General features: G+C 39.2%; 2 protein-coding genes across 6 annotated transcripts in view; one reads left to right on the top strand and one right to left on the bottom strand.

The window, feature by feature from the left end:
• LOC115630720 overlaps positions 1-23,810 on the bottom strand; it is a 48,568-nt gene extending 24,758 nt beyond the window's left edge. The window contains exons 1-3 of one of the 3 annotated variants that reach the window (XM_030527374.1): positions 23,691-23,810; positions 22,267-22,408; positions 1,138-1,680 (exon numbers count right to left, since the gene is read on the bottom strand). In XM_030527374.1, the coding sequence (XP_030383234.1) occupies positions 1,138-1,666 (529 nt within the window). In that variant the 5' untranslated portion in view covers positions 1,667-1,680; positions 22,267-22,408; positions 23,691-23,810. Of the gene's footprint in view, positions 1-1,137; positions 1,681-5,411; positions 5,506-16,272; positions 16,556-22,266; positions 22,409-23,690 lie in introns of those variants that run through there. The other 2 variants (XM_030527373.1, XM_030527372.1) reach the window with 2 other exon arrangements.
• On the top strand, positions 6,629-7,865 carry LOC115630722 (nascent polypeptide-associated complex subunit alpha). Of its 3 annotated transcripts, none has more exons than XM_030527376.1 (2): positions 6,629-6,655; positions 6,757-7,865. In XM_030527376.1, the coding sequence occupies exon 2, from the start codon at positions 6,782-6,784 to the stop codon at positions 7,628-7,630; it is 849 nt and encodes a 282-aa protein (XP_030383236.1). In that variant the 5' UTR covers positions 6,629-6,655; positions 6,757-6,781; the 3' UTR covers positions 7,631-7,865. The 3 variants fall into 3 exon arrangements, with proteins under 3 accessions (XP_030383236.1, XP_030383235.1, XP_030383237.1); XM_030527375.1 differs by having other exon boundaries at positions 6,636-6,674; XM_030527377.1 differs by lacking the exon at positions 6,629-6,655 and adding an exon at positions 6,672-6,678.
• Positions 23,811-24,674: the final 864 nt, after the last annotated feature.

The following is a 24,674-nucleotide window of genomic DNA, read 5'->3' as shown; positions in this document are numbered from 1 at the left end:
TAGAGGCATTAAAATTTCACTCAATGTTCCTGGTGGCACTTTAGCAAACAATTTTTATGACATCAACTCTTTATTGACAGTCGAATGGGTCATAACAACGGGTGGAGCCAATTTTCACATATATTGCTACTCAATTTAACTATTGAAAAAACAATATTATAAGCTAGATTTAAAAAAAAAGAAAGATACACAGAATTTATGTAAAATATTCCTTATGAGTAGTAGTTTGGAGCTGTTCTGTTAATGTTAATGTTTAGTAAATGTAAACGCCTTTTAGCTAACATTTCTTTTGGTTTGTTTACATTATGTTATGTTATTATGTTATCTCTTTAAGATCAACTTCACTCTTGCTTTCACTTTGCAGACAGAGCTTTAATATGCAGACGAGCTTTTTAAAGCCGCAGCTGCATTGAAAATTACTCTCACTTTAATGAACTTATATTTTATTGAATACGTCCCGTGTTTGTTTATTAAATATAATTATTCAGGTGATATGTAGTATTCGGTATCTCCTGTAAGTAATAGTCATGGAATTCTCTTTTATCAATGGGCAGTTTTCAGATTCAAAAGCTTGATTCACAAACTTGTTGTTTGTTTTTAAAATTAATATATTTGTATGCTATTTCATTAGTTTATTTAATATATTTTTATAAAAAGTGCGTCAACCTGACACCTTGTAAACTAACCCTAAAGTTATTCAGCGTCTAATTTCATTATTATAATGAAAATGTTTTAAAAACACTCAAAAATTAAACCGCTAACGAATTTACGAATTTCGAAATTTCGTCTGCCTTAGTTTGCAAAAGTTTAAATCTACTCGATTAATTACCCATTTTAGAGGGCTCTTACAAGCAAAATTAAAAACATCATTAAGTACGTATATCAATTTAATATTTTTTTAAGCGTTTTCACTTTTTGTGCACTCTAGATTAGAGAATTGTTTTTATAAATAAATCACCTTTTGGAAGAGGTGATTAATATGAGCATAAATTGAGCCCTTTTCATATCCCACTAGAGATTTTTAGCTCAAGTTTTAAGTTGACGTCAATTTTAAAATATTTAAGAAGTTTCCGAAATGTTTTTTTTTTAATAATTAAACAGCCAATATTGCATATATTGATTTGATTTCTGACTCACCAACATTGCCCTCCGCTTGCACAAAATCTCCATGGGTGGTCAGTAGCAGGAGAAACAGAGCGACAAAACCGTATTGCAGGAGCTTAGCGGGTCGTCTTAGAACGTTCAGTTTGCAGCATAGCAGAGCACCGCCGCCGCCGCCACCACCAGCACCGCCGCTGCCGCCAAGACCGTTGCCACAGCCCCGAACTTCCCGTCTACGAGCACCCTGACTGATCAGTAAGCGGCTGCGGCGATGTTGTGCCGCCGCCAGAGACGAGTGGGACTGCGCGGATTGCCGCTGATGATGCAAGAGCTCGTGCTGACGTGGCAGATGTTGCGATTGTTGTTTTTGTTGTTGTTGCAATCGCTGCTCAGTCCTTGCGTCGCATTCTGCTTGTGCTTGTTGTTGTTGTTGCTGTTGTGGTTGGGGCTGCTGCTGATGATGAAGGAGCTCTGGTTGCCGCTGCTCCGCTGCTGTTTCCTCTGTGTCCTTTTCAGTTGCTGCGTGCTGTTGTTGTTGTCGCTGTTGTTGCACATTGCTTGCCATGATAATCGGCCCACCTGCAAGGATTGAAAGTTTTCCATTGTTAATGGCGAATTTGTAAAGTTTATTTGTTACTGTTAACGGAAATTGCTTCAACGCAACACCTACACAACGCCTTTGTTATGTTGAAGGAAATTGCATCGCATTAAAGTGTAACATGATTGTGGGGCAAAGCTGCGACTAGCATCAACGAAAAAATGAAAATTGTTCTATACCAAAATTTATTCAATTTTTCCCACATTACACATTTTCTTACAGAATATATTTTTTAGAAATTCAAAAAAAAACCGAAAATTGTTGAAAAACGAAATTAACACCTATTCCAATTGCATACCTAATTTTTATCTAATATGTATCATACAAGTATATGTCTACCAGAAATATTCTATATTTGTTGAATTATTTTCGCAAAATCCCAAATTGTCTGTGAGTTTTTGTTTTTTAATAAAATATATGTAGAATAAATAGAGCAGTTCGATGTTTCTCTACCATTTTAGGTGTAATTTTTACTCAAAATGCTTTTATTTCGATTCCCATTCTCTGTACGCACCACTGTGCTTCGAATTTGTCGCTGATTTTGTTGGCATTTGTTGAACCATTTTTCGTTTTCCGGCGCCGCCATATTTCATACAATATGCGCCAACACATAAACAACAAACACAGTTCACGCACGCACACGCTCACCTTTACACACACACACATACACACGCATACACACACACACCATCCCACCGTCCTTTTGTCCTCCTCTCACATTCGTCGGGCGTTGCAGGTCCTGCTTTTTCGTTATTCGTACCCCAGCCCTTAGTTTTTTCTTGTTGCTCTTGGCAGTTTTGTTGCCGCTGCTCTCATTCAGATGTTAACACATATTTTTCGCTGTTTATATGGCAATAAATGTCAGGCTTCATTTCGCAGAGCAGAAGGCAACAGAAAAGGAGAGGAAATTGATTTTCCTTGCCACCTGAATGACTTTTGCTGCATGCATTTAGGGCGTCGACAGGTGATGGGCCACCGAAGCCTCAGTTGACAGCGAGGTGGGTCGATCAGATCCGATAGAGGCTCGCGGGGTCGGCATGGCTGGGGTCTGGGTCAATGTTTGCTTTCCAATGAGCAGGATACGACAAGGTTGACAAGTATTGCCCAGGACTGCCACGCTTGGACGACCCTTGGAGGTGGGGGAGTGGTGTTCAGCCATCCCAACCACCAACCTAAGCGATCCCTTCCCTACGCCACGTCCATGGCCAATTGGCGACATGGAAAACCATAACTACGCAAAAATATATTACGTAGTTCCCAGAGACTTAGCCTAAGCCATGCCTTAGCTGCTCCTGCTACTGTAACTGTTGTTTTCCCACAGATGCCAATAGCCGCCACAAGATTAAGCTCCGTTAAATTACACAAAACAAGTATTGAATGAGGTGCCACGGCAGCGAAAGACAAATGAACCTCCGTCAACTGTTTAGACGACACATGCCACAAGCTGTTCGTTAAATTGAACAAAAGAAATTCCGAGCTGCTGATACCGAAATAATAGCGCATTTAGACCAAAATAATGCTTACACATAATTATTTATAATAGTCTATGTGAACACCTTTATGGACTGGCGATCAGGAAAACAGCTACATTGCAGCAGAAATACTCTCTTGCTCCCGATGAAGACGTTGCATCTGGGATAAGGGATGGCGAAAGCAAGGAAAGCCACAATTAGCGGGTTAGGTAGACATACCTGGAGCATAGTACACTCCCCTCTCTTAATATAATCGCCATCGAACTAAGTCCCTCTACAGCTTTGTACGCGCTGTGACATCGCCTAGGAAGGCTTTTCTGAAGCCAATAAACCCAATTATGCTGAGAGCTGGACAGAAACTAATTATATTCGCGTAGCATCATCTCTGCAACATCTGCCGAAGTCATTAGAAGGAATGCCAAGGACAGTGTCTGGTTATGAGTATTATTTTCATACAAAAATAATACTGGTCTTGGCAGGGAAAAAACAGATGAATTACTCATTTTCAGAATTTTTGGACCATTTGAAAAACTTTGCTAATTTTCAAATATCACGACTTTAATAAATACAAGAAATCTACTATAGTTAAGCAAGATTTATAAAATTATAATTATAAGAATCTAAATATTCGTAATTTATATATTTCTTTAAGAATTTTTTCATAAATATATTTAGCTTGCAAAACACTATTCGACTGACACCTATTTCTGAGTATAGTCTTGGAAACAGCCTGTTTGCACTTGAAAACTTCAGAGCCAAATGAACCTTCATGTAGCTTTCCTTTATGATGACCCATCTTTTACATTTTGTCGGAATATTCCGCAAAACTGAATTCATTTTACTTAGTATAAGTAACCCATTACTATGAAAACTTAAAAATCCCTTGACTTTCTAAATAGTTTCCCTAATTCAACGACCCCGTTTCTTATTTAACCTTTTTCTTTCAGCTCTATTTGTTGAAGGCCAGAACGTGCGAGTACAAATGACTTATTTATTTCCAAGCATATCTATCGCTGGAATGTTTTCAATCATATCGCATAGCTTGCATGATTAATGTGCCGCCTTCAAGGGTCCTTAGGGGAATTTGATTGCTTTGACGTAACGAGTAAAGCCAGAGGCCGTCGCCATCTTGCCATCGCTGTGGCTGTGGCTGGTTGGGACTGGGACTGGGCCTGGGCTGAGCTTCATTTTTCATGCACACACCGCTGGCAGAGAGCAGCGGATAAAAGGAAGCCCTACCAGCACCAAAACTATACTAAACTCAGCTTCGATAAGTTGGCGCTTCAGACAGCGAATGATATTGCAACATGTGCGCTGACGTAATTAATCATGGGGTGTACGTGATGGGCCAAGAAAAAAAAAGAGCAAAACTTTTGCGAACCCAAAAAGTTAAGTGCGCTCGTTATGCGCGACAAAGTTACTTACATAAGTTGTTTATAATTATACGTGGGTTTTCACATAAATTTATTGCTGACAAAGGGAATATTTGATTAGTTTTCCACTCGTAATTGAGTTAAAGCGACAAAGTTAATTGAAAGTGGTTGTAATGGCCTTGTTAGTCCTTGTAGGGGCACGGTCTGTCATTTTCTAATTTATGCAGCTCAATTAAGGAGGAGCAATTGAATTAGACGACAAGCGGACAAGCGGACCAGAGGACTCGTTTTAATAAAGCCTCCTCGCTCTTTTCCACTCACTGCTCTGCAAAATGACTCGCGTTTTTATTTGATTACGCACTGCGCAATTAAAACCGCATCGGCACGAGGGGCGAAAAAATGGACACGATGACCGGAAAGAGTTGTTAATATCGGCTATAAATGCAAGTGACTCTTTAATGTAATAATGACCGGCATGGTAGGATTGGTTTTGGTCATGTTGGGGCTATCGGAATGCGGGTAATGCGGAAGAGGTAGCCACATGTATGTAAGGACGACTATCGATTGATGACTTTTTGCAAACAGTAGGACCCAGTAGCAACCACAACATGTGCAGGCACCCCCCATCCAAACAGGAGCACTTGTCACAAGCAATCGACATCAGCATCAGCAGCAGCATCAGCATCAGCCTCGTCGAGGCTGTCCTTGTCGTCCTTAGTAACGCTGCAAAACCGCAACTGCCGCTCCAAGCATTGCGCACTGTGTTTGTTTGTGTGGCATTTTTGGTAACCACTCGCTCCTTGCCATTCAGCTAACGTTTTCCCATTGCCATTGCTGTTTGCTGCAATTAAAATGCAAGCAAATTACTTGAAACGCATTTTGTCGCTGCAGTCCCCTGCCTTTGTGGGTTTCGTAGCCTGGGGCTGCAACCACAAATTCCTTCCATTTGCCTGTCACAACCGCTTGGCTTTTGTCGCACTCTTCCTCCATTCCTCACCAGTTCCTTCAATGCTTGTAAAATATGCACACCAAGTTCTGCAGCTGCCTGAGCTTCCAAATTTCAATTCAACAATTCGTCAATGCATACAATAAGCCATCAACGTCCGGAGAAGTTATACAGTAGAGCCTTAAAGAAGAACGATTGAGTCCCTAAGTTTAAGGAGGAACAGAAATCTGTTATTTTTTTACTATTGGTGACTGTTTAAAAAAATGCAATATTCGTTTAGAAGCACAATTAAATAGAGCAAGATAATTAAGATATACACTTAGTTCAACTCATTGCATTAATTAATGCTTAAGCTTGATCTTAAGATAAATTCCAGTTGCTTAACTGATCTACAAAATCTATGCCTAGCTAGAATAGCGGACTAAGAATATCTCTTCTTTTTGTCACATTCTTCGAGGAAATCACGTCTCAATACATTGGATACACATACTCATACATACATATACATACGCTAATGCTTCTCTAAATGGTTAATGGTAAACTACCACCGATCTATATGTAATGACGGTCCTATTCAAATTGATTATAAAAAATATTTGTTCATGTCGCTATTTATTATTTTTATTTATTCATCTAGTTATTTATTTTTACATAAGAACACTGACGCTGTAATTGGTTAAGTGTTTCCATGAGAGCACTTTGCCCTTTCATCCTCTATGATAAATTAAATCAATAAATAAATTAAGTACTCTTTCATTTTATCAGCCTTTGCACACACACGGAATAATATACACATATGTATGTACGTGTATGTTTGTATGCGTGCATGTGTATACGTGTATGAGTACTTCATGCACTTGTTCGTTACTTTTAAGTATCGACTGTATCGCCCATTTTATTGGGGGAATGTTGCGAGTTGCATTTTAATAACGTTCGTTCCTGGACGCTTGCAGACCAACAATTTCATTTCATCTGAGACGTTGCCACATCGATTTGCTCGGGAGTGAGTTTGCAATAAGAACGAGGGGCATAGTGCTACCCATTCCAAAAAAATGTTTGGTGCTTTCTAGCACTGGCGCTTTGGCGCAGCTAGATTTGCTTTCTCCACTCGAAAGTTCTTTTTCTGTCGAACGTCGAACTGTCACTACACACACAATTTTTTGAAGTGAGATATTTTATTAGTTGTGCGTATGTGTATAGTAAACCCCTATCGCAGCAAATTCAGGAGCATACAAAATTAAAGTTGACGATTTTGATTTTTTGCAGCGTTTTTTCTTCTATTCCAACAATAATGGGTAAGAAGCAAAGGAACAAGAAAGCTAGTGCTGCCGCTGCCGCTGCGGCTGCTGCCAAGGCCAAGGCGGGCAACGGCAACAACAACGATGCCAAAACTGTAAAATCGGCAAATGACAACAACAACAACAACGGGGATGCTGGACAAAAGGATCTATCAAAGTTCAACGCCGAGTATCGCTCGAATCTGAAGAAACTCATGAAGCTGGCGCAAGAGTCGCCTTCAAAGTCGAAGGCTCCAGCCCGGAAGTCCTCGTGCAGCACCTGTTCAAGCGATGCAACGCTGACAGACAGCGATGACATGCCTGAACTGGAGGATGTGGACAAGCAAGACTGCGAGGCGGCCCAAATGAACCTGCCCGCCGATTTTGTAAGCATTGCCAAGCAGTCGCGCGGCGAGAAGAAGGCACGTCGTCTACTCAATAAGCTCGATTTGAAGCCCGTCGAGAACGTCTCGCGTGTGGCCATGCGCAAGTCTAAGAACATATTGCTCTACATCGATCGTCCGGAGGTGTTCAAGTGTCCGCACACTGAAACCTACATTTGCTTTGGGGACATACGTGTCGAGGACATTTCGAATGCGGCTGCCGCTCATGCCGCTGAGCGCTACCGCTTACCGGAATTGCCGAACTACGACTTGATGCCAGAGAGCCTCGAACTGCAGGACAAAAAACACCTGGAAGGTGAAGATGACGATGACGAGGAGCTGGACGCCCAGGGTCTGGACGAGAAGGACATTGAGCTCGTGCAAATGCAGGCTGCCTGCTCTCGTAAGAAAGCTATCCGAGCACTGTTGAAGAACGACAACGATGTGGTCAATGCCATCATGGCCCTAACCGTGGCTTAAGCCATTCCGTGGTTCTCAACACATTTTTCTTTAAATTGTCCTGAAAATTTTACACATGGTCCAGGCGAAGCGGCCCCCAACACCATACCATACCACATTTGCTACACACTATCTCTAATAAATCCAATATTAACACACAATATTGGGATAATTTATCGAAAAATGGCCAGTATATCCTATTGCCATAGCACCTTTATATATTCTCAATAAAACTGGAAATTATTTAAAATAAAAACTACAATAAGAGTTGATTTTTAATAAAACTAAAAGAAATATTTAGAGTATGAGGAGCCCGGCTTATAGATCTGAGCCCATTTATCATTGTTGTTACAAAAATTGTGTATTTTGTGTGCAATTTTAAAAATCATATTAAACAGTTTATTGTGAAAAAGTTTCAGTCTTTTAATAAGTAGCATACCTTCTATGCTTGTATCACGTCTTAAGGTATTGTACGTAAGTCGTATCTGAACAACATGATTTTGGAGTGACAGTGCTAGATTTTCACCTCGGCAATAAGCTTTGAAATATCATTCATCTATTCATTCAGCTATCAAGAAATTTAACAATATACTCAACGCACTTGCAGAACTTTTATACACAGGACCCTTTGTCTTTCGATTTTTCCATATAAGTCGAGCAATAAACTGTTCAGCGCTAATGTTATGACGAAACTTGCTTTAATGGAGCTGGAAGTTTGGTTAAATCAGGTTAGTGTGCGAATGAAAGAGCCACCAAGTCGACAGTTAAATGAGAAGATTCCCTTTCAGTTTCCAATTTGTAGCTTGTTGGAGTAAAAACAAAATACTAATGATAAAGTAGAGCACGAATAAATCCAAGCTGTGGATTCTTTAAATTACGTCTTTCTCCCACACTATTTATTTTTACCATATTTTAACATTAGTAGTAGCTGCTATATAGAAAAACTATATAATCTATGTATTTAAAAGCTAGTTAAGTTCGAAGGTTCCCATTGGATCATCCCGCTTATCGTAATTGTGGGGATTGCTTCTCTCTCTGCAAAAATTGGTTTTTCTATTGGATAGAGAAGAAATCATGAAATTAAGGACCTCATTTCTTAAAGTTAAGTTCGACTAAAGTTCCAGAGAAGCTGTCAGCACTTCTGAAGAATGGACGGATTTTTTAAATAAGCTGCTGTGCTAGTAGGTTTGAAATATCGCAATATTCCATTATTCAATTATAACGCTATTGTTCTGTAGTTGGCAGCCGCTTTCTGCTGGCCCTGTCTGTCAAATTTCTCCTGGGATGGGGAGAAGTTTTCGCCTCTTCTATTTCTTCGTCGTAACTTGTCGCGCACAGACAGAAGACTAGCGAGAAGTAAGTAAGTAGCTAAATGAATAGAGGGTGCTAACTTTTGGCTTAATTTTATTTAATTTGCAGCTGTCGTCAGCAGCCGTAAAAAAGGATTTAGTTTGCATTGTGATTGTAGCCGCACGGCTGTCTGGCAAGGTGGGGCCTGAACTCGGCCCTGAGACTGAACTTGAGGCTGAGGTGGCGCTCATTTATTGCAAGAAATGTACAAAGAGGAGCAAACTTTGTGTTCTGGTTTTATAGTGGCGCGCGTGCCGAGCTGAAAACCTTAACTGTTTTACGATGTGGGCGGAGGGGGGCGGAGCGGGGCGGAGCGGAGCGGCAACAAAGTCAAGTGGCTGCAGAAGTTCTTTTGGGCGGAAATTGATTAACTTTGCCGTAGCCTGCTATAAAGACACAATTGAAATACAAATGAGTTGACAGACCTTGGCCTGAGGTTGCGGGCGCAATTGAATTAAAATTCATAAGCGTTGGGCAAACAGGAGCCACCAGCCAGCTGCCAAGTGCCAGCTGGCAACAGCCACCAGCCATCAGCCACCAGTCCCCAGAACCTGACCAACTCACAGCTTTGAAGCATCGGAGCTCGAAAAGTGCTGACTATGCTTGTGGCTTCTGTAAACAGCTTAAAATCTGAAAGCATGAGACGTATTGGACAAACAACACTCCCTGGCTGGCGTTGGCCATAACGATTGTAATTTCAAAAGCCTGAGCTAAAGATTTTTCCTGCATTCCATCGCAAGAGAAATTCCACAACATTTTCGAGCTTTCCGTCTTTTAGCCAAACATTTTTTCCATGTGATGCTAAGCACCACATCAAAACGACTGGGCCGATATGATGGATCGGGGGGAGGGGGTCATGGCATTCCAAATTTATAAAGTTTTTCTTTCTTTTTTGCCGTGTTCATGTCAGGCCGACCGAAGTGAGGCTGAAAACAAATTTCTTTCATTCTTGTAGAAACGTTTCTCTCTTTTGGAACAGAAAAGCCTCATAATACCGCAAACAACTTTGAACTGTGAGATGTTCATTTATTTAAAATGTATTCTTTGCTTACTTTAATTTTTATCAAAGTACCATACTAGTATATCGTATTTGTAAGAGCGCTCGGAGTCTTTGGGGGAAAAATCATCTTGAATTCATCTTGCAGAGGAACTTTAGTAAATAATTTGAAATGACCGAAAAAATAAAAATAAACTGAAAACAGGAATAGATTGCTTTAAAGCTGCAACATACTGTGGAAGAATATTCACTCCATGTGACACAGTATGGACAATGTATGGATTGTTTCATTTACGTAATTAATAATTTGAAAAAATAATTTCAGATATATTATAGATCCCATTAATCAATTTAACAATATGAAATTAAATAAATGGCGCCCATTGTCAACTCATTTCCGCTGATTAACAATTTGTTTAGCGTTTTTCTTATTATCGGAGCCAGAATTAGAAAAATTGAGCTTCGACTACATTAAGGCAATCCTCCAGGCTCGTGAATTATATGAACTGTTATCCTTATTTATCATAAAAAAGCATTATTTATTGCTTTTACAATAGTCAATATTTGCAACTCACAGATGGTACAACGCCGTTCCCAATATTCTAATTGGTTCTTTATTAACAAAAAGTTTCTTTTAAAAAATCTATGGTTTGCATGACAAATATATGTTATACAAGTAGTGAGCTGATATGTTCCGTCTCCACAATATATATGGGTCCTACTAAAAGAAGCCTAGTTGCAAATTACAACGCTGTGATTGAAACAGACAGACGGACAGGTGGTTTACCGCCTCCTCTTCTGGTAAAATACCAAAACAGAAACATACCTCTGGGCTTTAGATATCAGTGAGAGGTAATATTACACAATTTTGTATTATTGGATTAACAAATTCCGGGATGTATTTTATGTACTAAATATGTATACGTATTAAGTGATTGAGTCTTTTTTGACGAAGTTAACTGTAAACTGAAAATAGAAGAGATCCTAATATGATTTCTTATTTGCAACTCAAACTTGGAACGCCCTTTGGGAAGTCCCCTTGTCCTCTTCTCTCCGCCGCTAACTACAGTTTTTTATACTCCTATAGCATAGTTAGTGGAAAAAATAGTAATGATTACTACATGTGTTTGATTTCTTTTGCTATGAGGAACTCATTACAAATCTTCAATACACTCAAACAAATTTAACAAGAGAGAACGCTACAGTCGAGCAAGCCCGACAGTGTAATACCCTGTACCCAGGTAAGCTTCCGTCACTGAGTTATATGCGCCCATAGCAGCAGCAAAAAGAGGAAGAAGAAGAGCGAACTTGTTGCTGCAGTTTGGGGGGGTTGTACTGGCGAGAATTTGTTTCGCTAATAACTTTTCTTAGAATTGACCGAATTGAATAAAATTTTGAACAACAGTAGACAATTATATATAAATTGTGTGTGCAAAGTTTGGTTTAGGTAGCATTTGAAATGTGGACGCTATTGACGAAATTCTGCAGCGGGGGAAGAGGGAGAAAATAAAAAAAAATAAATAAACTCGTCCTTACTCGGACCTAGGAGAATCTGGATGCCAACTTTGGTTATTCTAGCTTTTATAGTTTCTGAGATCCTCGCGTTCATCCAGACGGACAGACGGACGGACAGACGGACGGACATGTCTAGATCGATTTCTCTCGTCATACTGATCAAGAATATATATACTTTATGGGGTAGGAGATGCTTCCTTCTTTATGTTACATACTTTGCACAAACCTAATATACCCTTTTTACCCTACGGGTACAGGGTATAAAAATTGTTTATTAAATAAAATAATTAATACTATGTATAGTTGAATTAGATTTCAAAGTTGAGCCAAAAGGGCAGCAACATGTAAATTCCAAATTAGATATACAAATTTCATGAACTGAGGAAGTTATGGAAAATTTGCTGAAGAGAGACCCAAAAAAACGCAAATTTCTCCTGCTTATGGCTTAAGGGAGTGTGAGACGAAGATTGGTCTACTTTCGAGATGATTCCTTAAATGCAGACGGTCGGACATGGCTATATCGACTCATCAAAAATAAACCTTTATTTTTTGTGGGATCTGCCTTCCCAAACAACTAGTATACCCTTTTACTTTTTGGGTAGAAAATAAAGTAAAACAAGAAATGCATTTTTGTGATAAGTGCTTGACGAAAATTTTTAAAAGTGTTTGTATTATAAATACAGAAATTTAACAAAATTGTTTGATGCCTTATCGTAGAGATAGAATTTATTACTGCTTTTACTCTAAAAAACTTGCTTCCAATTCTTTCTTTTTCTGCGAAAACAAATGTAGACAAATTATAAGTACGAGCTGAAAAATAGAAGCTTATCAAAATATGTATCCATTTACGATTTCAATTGCTTGAAAGAGATAATAGGCAAAACTGTCGAGTCAGTTTTTATTCTTCTCTAAAAAAAGGGAACAAATTTAAATTTTGTTTTGCATATAAAGCGAAAGGGACATCGTGGATTTAACAACATTGTGTCCTCTGCAAAAAATTGGAGTTCCTCATAGAATGGCACAACTGTACTTGGGCCATCTGTGGTATACTTAGTATTTGTGGTTGCTGGTTTTGGTTTACAATATTTGGCAACCCACACCTAAATCCACATCCAACACGCTTTTGGGCTTGAATTTGGCTCAGTGGGACAAAGGAGCGTCTAACACTCTGCTTTCAAGTTGTGCTTTGTGTTTTGAATTTTACATTTCGCTGCGCATTTCTTGACCAAAATCTAAAAAAGATTTGCCTCTTTGCTGTCTTTTTGCCAGTTGGCTACCGTCTGTTTTTGTTTGCTTGAGCATGAAAAGCGTGTGCTTGGCCCAAACCTGCAGCATTTGGCTCGAATTTCGAAAGTCCGTTTGGCTTACACGCTTCACTGCCTTCTGCCTTCTGTCCACTGCCAACTGCTTACTTAAATGCCTGGAGCCACAATTGCCGCAGATCCATCACTCTGCTCCAAGTTTATCATTTAAAAGTGTATATATCATTCATTGTATATACATATATACACATATATATACAAGTATATATACAAATAATCATGATGCAGCTGCCATGACTTCCGTTCTGCTTTGCTTCAACCTGAACGTAAACCGTATCTTTCGGATGCCGCACGGGTTAAACGTCGAATGCTGCTTTTTGTGCCACTTGGAGGGGCACTTTGGCTTGAAGTGCTGCCAAGTTTTTGCCATTTGATTTGATGCGTGTGGGAGTCTCTCGTATTCGCCTTTGTGGGTGGTGGCAAGGGAATGATGCTGGGCAGGTGTTGATGTTGGTGTTTTTGGCGTTGGTTAGCACTTTAGAGCTCTTCGGGGGTCGCTCGTATTGTACGCTTTTATTGTGAATATTGAGCACGCACAAGTGGCAAGTGGCAAGTGGCACAAACAACGCCTTAAGTTAGACTTCTGCTTGCCTGGGTGGGTGGGGGTATTGAATTGTGGGCTGATTTTGAGCAGGTGATTTAATTTTGTTTAGGGGCCACTCCGCATGGGGCAAGGATAACAAATTGCTGGTATCTGACTGTTTTCAAAGCATGTCATAACTCCCCATTAGGCAGTACAGCGTGAAAAGGGATTTTCATTTCAAATGAAAAGCAATTAGATGAAAATGCCAGCGTGGGTTTTGGAAACAGCTCCAACTGTTGGCAACAGATTTATCTTCTTGGGGGACCAATTCAACACTTGACGCTTACTGCAGAGCATGGAAATGAAAACAGAGAAATTTAAAATCATTTTAAAAGTACATTTCTTTAAACACAATCACCGCAGACATGAAAAGTTAGCTCCCATGATAATGGAAATCGTAATTAATTGTTGGGTCATACATACTTTATTTAAATGTAAATATGGGTTAAGTAATTATGTAAAACAATGTTGTGCCCCAAAGTTGTGATTGGTTCAAATGATATTTTCAGCAACCACAACCGTGAAAACGCAAACAGAGAAGAGGGATACATTCGAAATAAGAGAAAATGTAACCTCTTTCTCGGACTTACGAGAGCCTGGTCACCAGTTTTGTTATTCTAGCTCTTTTACTTTACACGATAATTGCCTTAATACAGACTAAGACTGAGCTGCTGATCAATAATGCATGTATATCATTTGTGGGGTCTGTCATGCCTCATTGTGGATGCAGAGTATGAAAAGAGTATTAGGATTAGATAACATGTCCACAATATCGTAGAGCTTTCTGAGCCAAGAACAGCAAATGGATCCAACAGAAAGCACCCAAAAAGATATAAATGGATATAAATGAGTAAAAAGCGAAGGAGACCGTCCTGTAAATTTCCGCAATTGAAACAGTACACAAAAGAATGTGTAATAATTGAATTCAATTAATTACTAAAATTGATTTTTATAAATTACAATAAATATAAAAATATTTAATAATATAAATTAGTGTATGATTTTTTGGGGAGTGCATTCAGAGGATTAAGGAGTTGAATCCGCTCAGCCCTTGCTTTGCATTGTTGTTCTAATATAATTTATAATATAATTAAAATTGAAATGTAGCTCAGCTTTCATTGCTTCAAGGGTTTTATAAATAAAATATAAAGAATATAATAGCAGGAATTCAACTACTTAATTTTGTAAATAGTACAGCTACCAATAAGACCACATCAACCGCCCACTGTCCCCCAATGTACAACTTATACAACTTGGAACCTTTGCTGGTCATCTTAAGTGGCCTTTTCCTTGGGAAATGCTCAAATTCAAGTTAATTGCCAACGCTGTACGGCAATTTGCAACAATTACCCCAGCCCTGCCCAGCCAACTTCCGCCCCCTGCTGCTCGGTGTTGTTCACATTTTCCACTTCCTTGCAATTATAAGCTACCTAACGAACAATTTCAATTTTAAAAGCAAACTGCATGGAAATTGCGCACAGAAAATGTTGCAAGTATTTTGTGGATAGGGAGAGAGAAAGAGTGCCGCAAAAACGGCTTATGTTGCTGTTGTTGCAAGGATGGCAGCTACAACTATGGCTTCCAAAAAGCAGAATCCTGTGACTGTCGCAAATTAGCCGTTGCCGTCATAAGCATTTCCGCTGGCATTTTTGCAAAATATATTTTATTCAATTTCATTTGAAGGCTTTCAAAATTAATGCAGCAGGAAGGATTGCAAGGCATGCAAGAAATGTGCTAGATAATGAAAAAGGCTGTGAAAGATTTTTGTGCAACTAGGTTCAACGTCAAATCAAATAGTGTTGTTTGTGTATTTGTCTGTGTGTGTGTGTAAGAGTGTGGGGAAAATACGAAACGGGCAGGGAGAGCAGAGAAAATTGCATATCAATTGGAAATCAACTTTCGACGCTCGCCGAAAAACAAATTGCGCAGCAATTGTTAACAACAGCAGACAGCAAATATTTGATTTCGTTTGAGGTGCTCTGGTTTTTCTCATTTGCAACCCATTCGCCCCCCCCCCCCCCACGCTTTCTCCCATTCGTACACCTTCTCTCGTAATTGTTAGAAAATACAAATACGTGTACATGTACACAAGTATACTTGTATGCCTGTGAGTTGTGGGTGTGTTTGAGGATTTTTATGATGGCTGTTGCTATCTGCGCGTTTTGTGATATGATTTTTACGATAACAGGAAATTGATATTAATGGCCACAATGAACGCCTTTTGGAGTTAAGGGGTTTTCGTTTTGCCTTTGATACAGCATTATAGATTTTTATGCATGCTTTATGTATTTATTTCACCAGAGCGCTTTTCATGTACACGAACATCTGCATTATACTCGTATTTACGTGTCATAAAATATGGCATATATGTACTTATCGAAAAAAGGAGAGAATAAAATAAATGATTCACCTAAAAATGCATATGTGTGCATGCAAATGTGTGTGTGATTGTTAGAGTATAATGGTTTGTGGTTTTCTCAATTTTTGTCGGGCCATGATAATGTACATACAAGTATATATTGTAGCTGATTTATTAGGAATTTGGTTACCAAATTGGCATACTTTCGAACTTTTATTACAGTGTGCCGATGGTTTGTTCAAAAATGTGACAACTTTTTGCCACTCTAGTGATCAACAGCCCTGCATGTTGGTAGTTTAGTTTAGAAATAGGTCTGCCTCTGGCAAGTCATGCAAAGCTATGAAAAGTGCTTCAAATTATGCACAAAATGGCCGCCAACGCCGAAACTATTTAAATTATTTTGTTTTGAATGCCAGTAGCGTGGTGCTTAGCATAAGTAATTTAGTTTTCAAATGCAAAGCAACTAAAAATTATGCATAAACTTGGCCAAAACTTTGTTGGCCAGCAGCACACGAAACAATAGACAGCGCTACTCACCAGAGGAAATGCTGAAGCGTCTGATGGGGGTCGCCCTGCATGTTGGCATCGATGCCTTCTGCCATATGTTAGGCTTAAAATGCGCTGCTTATCAGCAGGAGCGCCAGCAGCAGGCCTTGGCAACACAGGATGATTGGATGAGTTGGCTGGCCAGACTCGCAGATTCGCAGACTCTGTCGCTGAAGAGTTGTCGTCGAACACTAGTTGGGACTTTTGCCTACTTGTTGTAGGTTGGCACTTTTCTTATTTAACCGCTCAACACTTTTCCTTCACGTTCAGTCTTCTGCGCTCACCAGGTTGAACTGAATGATGTGCTGAGTCGAGAACTCGATTCGACTCGACTCGACTCGAGCATCAGGTAGTGCACGGCAACAGCCGATGCCCGACGGCCGACGACTGGCGACACCCGAAGCATGCCGATGTGTTTCCAGCACACGCTTCCAGCCGGGAAAGTCACAGTGGAGGGGAAGTGCGCTTCGTGAAAGCTAAGCGACAAAAGCTTTTTGGCGCCGCTGCTTCAGGTGCGTTGCTGCTCCTGTTGCGTCGGCAGCGACGCCTACGCAAAGCTCTTCACCGTGGCGCAGCTTTGACGCCCAGCGCTCCAACGCCTACACAAAAAAGAACACGCACGCCGAGGAGGCAACCACAGCTGTCTGCGTGTGTTTGTGGAGGGTTCGCGAATGTGCCAACCTACTCACCTCCCTGTTCCCTGCACCCCGCACCCTGCAGCGCCCCACAGTTTGTTTCCAAAAATAGCATCAGCGCAGGCATTGCCAGTCCGTGTCCTTGTCCAAACAGCCAGCCCCCTACCAGTAGTCCTCATCACCCAACATTCTGCACCATCATCACCATCATTCAGCTGCGTCTGCACGCTGTCTTCAACTTTGTAGTTGCCTCTTTGCGCCTACAATTTCTTTTACTTTTAATGCCGAATTCGTCGAAATGTTTTCCGTGTGGCATGTGGTGCCAATTTTCCATTATTTCCTCTCCTCTTTTCGGCGAAAGTTGCGAGCCAAGCAGGCCCCGAGCAGGGATCCAAACACTCAAAGGAATTCAATTGAAATAACCAACAATTAATCTACGTACAAGTATATCTGTTCCGTTTCACATCATATAGTACATAATATCTGCTGATCAAGTGCCCCGAAAACACAGATGTAATATTGCCAAAAACATTATTTATTTGCTCTATACCTTTTTTTGAAGTATAGCTTTGAAAAAGGTGCTATAAAATTCCACTTCGACGTTATAATTTGTGTTTACAGAAAAAGCAGCCGATTTTATAAAACTTTTTTGAAACAATAAGGTTTTTACATAAATATATTCCAAGTATGGAGAATAAGACGGTGTCTCATATGTTGCATTACTGTTAGACTGTTTATATTTTTAAATTAACTATTAAAGTATTGTTTCTACATATAAGCGCAGCCAACCCAAGTACAGAGGCCATATATTATTTTTTATTTGAAGCTTGGCAGCTCTTGAGTTCAGAATGTGAATAGTTCCTAGAAGATTACTTGTATAACTTGGTTGAATATGAAATTATTAGCGCCATGAGCACAGCTGCTTTTATTTTATGATGAACAAGATAACATAATTTCTAGTTTGAGGAATATATTATCTTTTGCTTAAATGAACCGTATAAAATGTAGTTTCTTTTCTTCAAGTTGGGGTTTCTGTAACCAGTTCGGCCACATTGTTAAATGCTATAACCTTGAGGATTAAGCGGATTATTAAAGAAGTTTTCATCTTTAATCAGCTACTTGCATTTCTGCGGTCCCTCGTTGTTAAACTATCTTAAACATATTTCTACCTCAACGATAGAGCTATTATGGTAACATTTGGCACACTTGGTAATTAGGCTCAGGAAAGTGTTATGAAAAACTTCACTCATTGAAAGGAAACTTAAGCGAAATTTTGGAATTATGACTGCCAAACTTTTTACATAAGTACAAGTATATACAAAAACTAACTGCTGGGGGGTTGAGATAAACTTATAGTGCTCCGTATTTGGGAGAATATGAATACCAAGTTCTACTCTCCTACTTTCGGAGATCCTTCCTGTTGGGTCGACCACGCCCCTTCTAGGAGTAACAGAAGCTGAACGCTTTCCTAAGATGCTCTCTGGTACACCAAATACCTGCATTCATATAAGGAAACCCACATCGCATTTCTCATATTCTTCCGTCCCTGGTTGTTAACGTCTCGCACAACTTTAAATCTCTCTTCCCTTGTACTTTACTAATGTAGGTTGCTGGTTAGTTTATAACTTGATATCTGCCTACTTAGCTGCTATTTATAGCATATTGGCCTGAGTGTATGTTTGGGTGTTCGGGTGCTTGGGTGTACGGGTGTATGGGTGCGTGAGCTATGAGGGTTGAGCGGCTTATTGATTTTTTGACTTGTTGTTACTTTTCGGCTGCCGCCTGACGCCGCATTTTCCCACATGTGCTTTATGAATGAACTGGCTTTACTTTTTATTATTTGGCTGGGACGATGCACTACAGTGCCTGCCAGTCCCCAGTCCCCGAAAGATGGGTTACCCTAATGTTTTCAATGTCGCCATGCTTGCAATCTCATTAGGTAAATGGATTGTCGCCGTCGAGGTTTCGTGATAGAGACATTTCCACAATGACGCCATTCTATATTGTCTGTGGTCTTGGAGCATTGTGTACGTTCTCCTTGTGTGTTTATGTGGTTGAGTGTCTGTGTATATTAGTATGTGAAAAAGGATATTGAAACGTGCGCACGTATGTAAGAGCGCGATGCGCGTGGAAAATGATTAATATTTGTTCAGTTTAAATTAATTGGTCGCAGTGGCTGCACCTCAGTCCCCATTAATAATCATAATAGATGGGCGATATGGGTGTTTGTAATTGGCTTAACGTTGCCGCCGTTGGCAGGATATCGGGCTGTAAGGTGGTGAGCGGGAAGTACTGTAAATTATTGACTAGAACAGGCAACAATTCACAGTATTGGACATTAGTCCATTCTTCATTTGAATTTCAGCAAACAATGGCAACGTTTTGAAATACTTTTGCTGACAGGCAACAAATTATGGGAACAATGCATAACTTGTTATGATTTGAGTGTAATCAGACAGCAATTTAAATGAAATTTTGGTTATAGCCGGTAGAAGGACACGCAACACTTATTACAGTTAGTTTCGATTTTTAATCTCGGAGAGATTGCAGTTTTTTTTTTTAGTGTTTTTTAAATACTAGTATACTTTTGTTGATTGAGAGAACTTTTATAAAATAGAAAGAAAGATAATATTTCTACACACCCGTGCCTATATCTGGCAAAGTTAGATCGAACTCTCAAACATTTGTAGCCAGCATTACCAGTTTGCACAACTAAAGCTTGCCGCCTTAGTTTTAGAGCACCGGGTATACGTGAAGAGCAAGGAGTATGGCTCGTATCTAATTAAATCGTAATTATATGTAAGTTTGTATAAATAAGACAATTAAGACAGTTATTAGCTCAACGAATCGAACTTATGTGGCACTCTAAAAGACATCAAATATGCAAAGATTTTTTTCTTTAATCTAACAAATGTTTCCTTCCGAAGGCTATTATTAAACTATGTTATTTTTGTAACAACCTAAAGGAGGCGTAGCAATCAACACAATGAATGTACATATACGAAAATGTACGCCTTCCCGTCCATTCGTCTGTCTGTATAAAAAAAGTGAAGGAGTTAGGGAAACCAAATTTGAAATGCTGGATCTGCATCACCCCTCCCCCCGTCCCCTCATCCTACTACCAAGTTCAAGATTTCTCTTATCAGTGCTACAAGATCTTGAAACTTCGAGTAATTATTGCCATTGCAATTTTTAGCTGCCAAGATTCATATCAATAGCGTAACTCTAATGGAATGCTTGCAAGATAATCTCTGCCCACGCCCAGACAGCAGCTGTTGTTGTTGTGATTTACCCGCTGTACCCATAGGTTTAAAAGGTATCCTCGAAGATCTAAACGTTACACCTATGTACATATCACGCAGAAGCAGGCAGACCTGATATAGACATATCCTTACGAACATCGAGGACAGCCATGGGCATGTGGGGGGCCATGATCATATGACCAATCAGTAATATCACATTTTAGTTTATTAAAATATCTATATAACATAAATCGAGTGCTTCAGACAAAATTTGTTTGTAATAAAAACTCTTCATTTTAATTCCGTATACGAATTTTGTATCATAAAATACAAACTAACTATAATGTGATGTTTAAAATAATGGTTTCGTATAACTGTCATTAATGATTACAACCAGTTTATTTTATCTAAAAAGCTGTAGTGGGGAAAGGGGGATGTTACTTTCCAAACATTTTATCGAAATATCATATTCTTTATACTGTGCCTGAAAATATCCAAGAATATATATTTTTATCCCGGATTCAAAGTTTTTCACGACAATAGTTCCATTGCAAGCGTAAAATGTTAAAGAAAGGTTGTTGAAACATTTTCAATTGAATCAAATTATTTAAAAGAGTCTTATTCTTCTTATAAGACTAACTGTCACAATTTTCTAACCCATTTTTCGGTACTAAGAACTAAGAAGTTTTTTGCCTCTTAGTCTCTTTAGACTCAGGGTATGATTACCAATCAGATATCAGATTTTCGAAATTGCCAGATTTATTTCAAATTTGTAAGCTATTTTGAGGTCGAATGATATCCAACCTACATCGCTTACAGGATAAAGAACACGTTGATATAGAGAAATCATATTAACAATATATCTCCTCCCTACAGTGGAAATGTCTCTGAAATCAATAAAAGGGTGTGATTCAGATATCGGTAACATTGTTTGCTGATAAGGAAAAGGTTGAAGATTTCCCGATCAGATATTCTGCTTACTTCTCTGTAGCACAAAACAATTAAATGGCAATGAATCTTATTTATTCCAAAATATATATTACAATTTGAAGAGTTTAATTTAAAGAAAAATATTTAAATTGTAAAAAAGTTATACTATTTATTTTCATAGATGGTGGACCTATTAAATTTTAGCTTAGCTTCCTACTGCATTAGCAATATGTATTGTTTTCGTAAACCTTCTAAGAGATACAATTTTATGCCACACTTTATGATTTTTTTTTATGAATCCACTTGTTTACGCCACAATGTTTATTTGCGCTTAAATTTATGGGCCCCTCTCCCCACAACCTTTGTTCGGCTCCGGCCCTTTGTTATGTCAACTTCCGTCTGTTTACCCAAGAGTTAATCCCGCAAAATTTTGTATGACATTTATATCTGCTGCCTTGCTAAATTTATCGCTTGCCTATATCCCGACATGGATGACTTATAGCCACGTACAAACAGATACTTTCAACAACAATGTCAACAACGTTCAATCAAACGAATTGAAAATGCGCCCACGCAAAATTTGGCCGAGCCCTGGGGCTGTCGCAAGCATACACATATTGATGACGGAGCGTCGTTGGGATTCGTAGCATCATGTGTGCTTAAAATATAATGAAGTCACATGTCCTGCCACCTGACTACGCGCCTCACGTTCCTGCCACATATGCAGGCCGGCTGGAACTGATCCGAGCAATAAATCACTTTTTTCCTCACACTTGTCGACCGACGTACTATACTATATAGTATGATGTGCGTTGAATTAAATATTTCCCGCGAATTATTTACGCAGCCCACGAGCCTTTAATTACCATCGATTGATTGTTCAAAAGGCCGCGAACCATTTCTATTGCCTACTTTCAAGCGACGCTTTCAACCGCCAACGGGAAAATGGCTCGGCAAAATCGCACCTGTTGCCCCCACATCTGAATCTATATACTATATGAAGAAGGCAAAGGTCACAACGCTTACCATGCTATAAATTTTAAATGGATTACATGGCTGAAGTATGTACATATATACATACACACATACTCTTATATATATGTAGATATGTATATTCCTATGTATACTTAAGTTATGAGCAGGTTCATGTTAATTCATATGCAAATTGGCTCACTTACCTCAGTTTGACATTTATACCGTGGCTCATGTATTTTTTTATTCCATTTTCTACGCAAGCGAACGACAACATGCAAATTATTTATCCTTTTTGTTAAAGTTTTGATGTGGGCGTTTATTGTATACGTGCTTAAATGGCGTTAGCTGAAATAGCAAGAGCGTAAGAGGAGTTTTGTATAAAAGTCTTCGAAGTTAATGTATTTTGTGAATTTTCTAAATGATATATTTGTTTTTCGGACCGCCACAAGCAACAACTTCTTTTTGACGCAAACAACGTCACCGACTGACGACAGCAAAAAGAAGCCGAAACTTTTTGCTGCCGCAGTCACAGTCGCCATTGCGGTCGCTGCCTCTGCGAAAGAGAGAGGTAGAGAGCAAGCGTCATAAGTTGAAGCTTCAGAGAGCGCACCGGTAATTTCATTGTAAAAGTCTGCCTGTGTGTGTGCGTGTGCATGTGGTAGCTGAGGCTAAGGCAGGCGCAGATGCGCTCTCCCTCTACCTGATGACGTTGGCGCTGAGCCTGACGTCTAATTGCCGTGCTATCTTACGCGGCCCCTTCCCCCTCGGCTAACCGTTTATGTTTATGGCTTTAGCTTTCACGTGGTGCAACGTTTATTGCCCACAACTTGTTCCTTTTTTCATGTACTTCTCAATATACATATGTAGGTGAAAAGTTGCCACACGCCCACGCAGGAACAAACACTCACAAACACACACACACACATACGAACAAACACACACACACACCTACTCACTGTGAGAGGCAACTTCTAACGACGCAATAGATAGGCGCCTCATGTCTGTATTTAGCTAGCGTTTGAGTGCGCGTAACAAGTCAAGTTTACTTGTTGTTTCTATAAATTGAACGTTACGTGTTGTTGCTGATGCTGTTATTGTTCTTATGCCCATTTATGTCACGACACTTAAGCCAATACGCCCCCACCCACACAACCACACACAACTTCTTTAATTAAAATGCTCGTTGTTGTTTCACGTTCGTTGAAAAAGCGCACCATATGCTTAATTTAGGCACATCCAATTCTATTTTGTTATAGCATACTTTTGGGCTGGCACTTAAATTATATCTCCTTGTGCTTCTGTTTGTGCAATCAAGCCCAGTACTGTTGCTTTGTTTTTGTTTTCCAGCCATAAATCAAGAGTCCTGCTGATTTTTGGACTTTCATTCACACACATACAAACACATACGAACAAACATTTAATGAAGTTCACTGTCAAATTTTCATTTCGCTTTCGCCCAAAAGGGAGCAAAAACGAGCGCATCCGAAAGCTTCACAATGTCGCCATATTTTTCTTTGCCTGCAGATAAGCTGATGCCATTTCAATTGTTTAAATGCTATTTATTTATAGTGCTATACATGCACGCACATACACTGAAGCAGACCCACAATGTGACAAAAGTTATTACATTTTTTCACTGCTTCGTTTTTGGTTAACTTATTTTTGCTTCCACTTTTCTAACTTTTGCTGCTCAATCTTTGTCGCTCGCGTGGACCGTCAGCCGAAGGACTGCTGTCCTACTGAAATTTGTTCAAGCGCGGTTGCTTTGGCGCTGTCGTTCTTCGGAGTTTCGACGAACATATGTAGGCAGCCATATGTATGTGTATGTATATCTTGTATATATGTGTGTATCCATGTACAAAGGCAGCAGTTTATTGCCTACAAATTCCTACGCATTTCGCTTACGGTTCTCTGTTCTCAGTGTGCGTGTGCTGTAGGTTAGGCACACTCGCCATTAAGGGAAAGCTTTTAAAGCTCCTTCGCATGCTTTTCCCATAAAAAAGAGCACAGTGTTTGAAGTTTAAATGTCAATAGTCAACTTGTGTGACAGGCACAGTAGTGGCAGTAAAGGTTATTACAGGTGTGGCAAGTTATTACAACAAGTTACGAGTATTTCAAAATATGGTAGAAAATTAATATTTTAATTTTGAATTTTCAAAAAAACAAAAAAATTAAATAAAATACCACATTTTATAGTTCTTATCATACATAACATATATAACATTTCCTATTTTATATATATTATATAGAAAACTTTATTTTAGGTGAATAACATTTGCATATTTTGTTTTCCTGGACTCTAAGGCACTCAGCAAACTAAGCAAATAATAAAATAACTATAGATTTTTGTGTACATTTTAAACAAAATGAAGACAAAGTCATTTGTAGAAATGGCTTTTGTTTCCAAAATATTACAATAAATATAAATGTTTATTTCTCACCATCTTGCTGACAATCTTGCTTGAAGAATAAATTCACTAATGTGTCTCTCTTTTCAATCTCTAAAGCGAACAGGCTGGCTGGCTTTTTCGACGAAGGCTGACAGCTGTTTGAATTGCGATAGACTTTACATCTATTGATTTTGGTCCGAATTCCGAACATGATGTTGCGC

Source organism: Scaptodrosophila lebanonensis, unplaced genomic scaffold (genome assembly GCF_003285725.1).
Source record: "Scaptodrosophila lebanonensis strain 11010-0011.00,11010-0021.00 unplaced genomic scaffold, SlebRS2 tig00001410-arrow-pilon, whole genome shotgun sequence".
NCBI lineage: Eukaryota > Metazoa > Arthropoda > Insecta > Diptera > Drosophilidae > Scaptodrosophila > Scaptodrosophila lebanonensis.
Note: the sequence above shows the minus strand (reverse complement) of the source record. Positions and strands in the feature narration are given on the sequence as shown.

Bases quoted from the DNA above. Each gene is read 5' to 3' on its own strand.
- LOC115630722 (XM_030527376.1), top strand. From the start codon at position 6,782: ATGGGTAAGAAGCAAAGGAACAAGAAAGCTAGTGCTGCCGCTGCCGCT.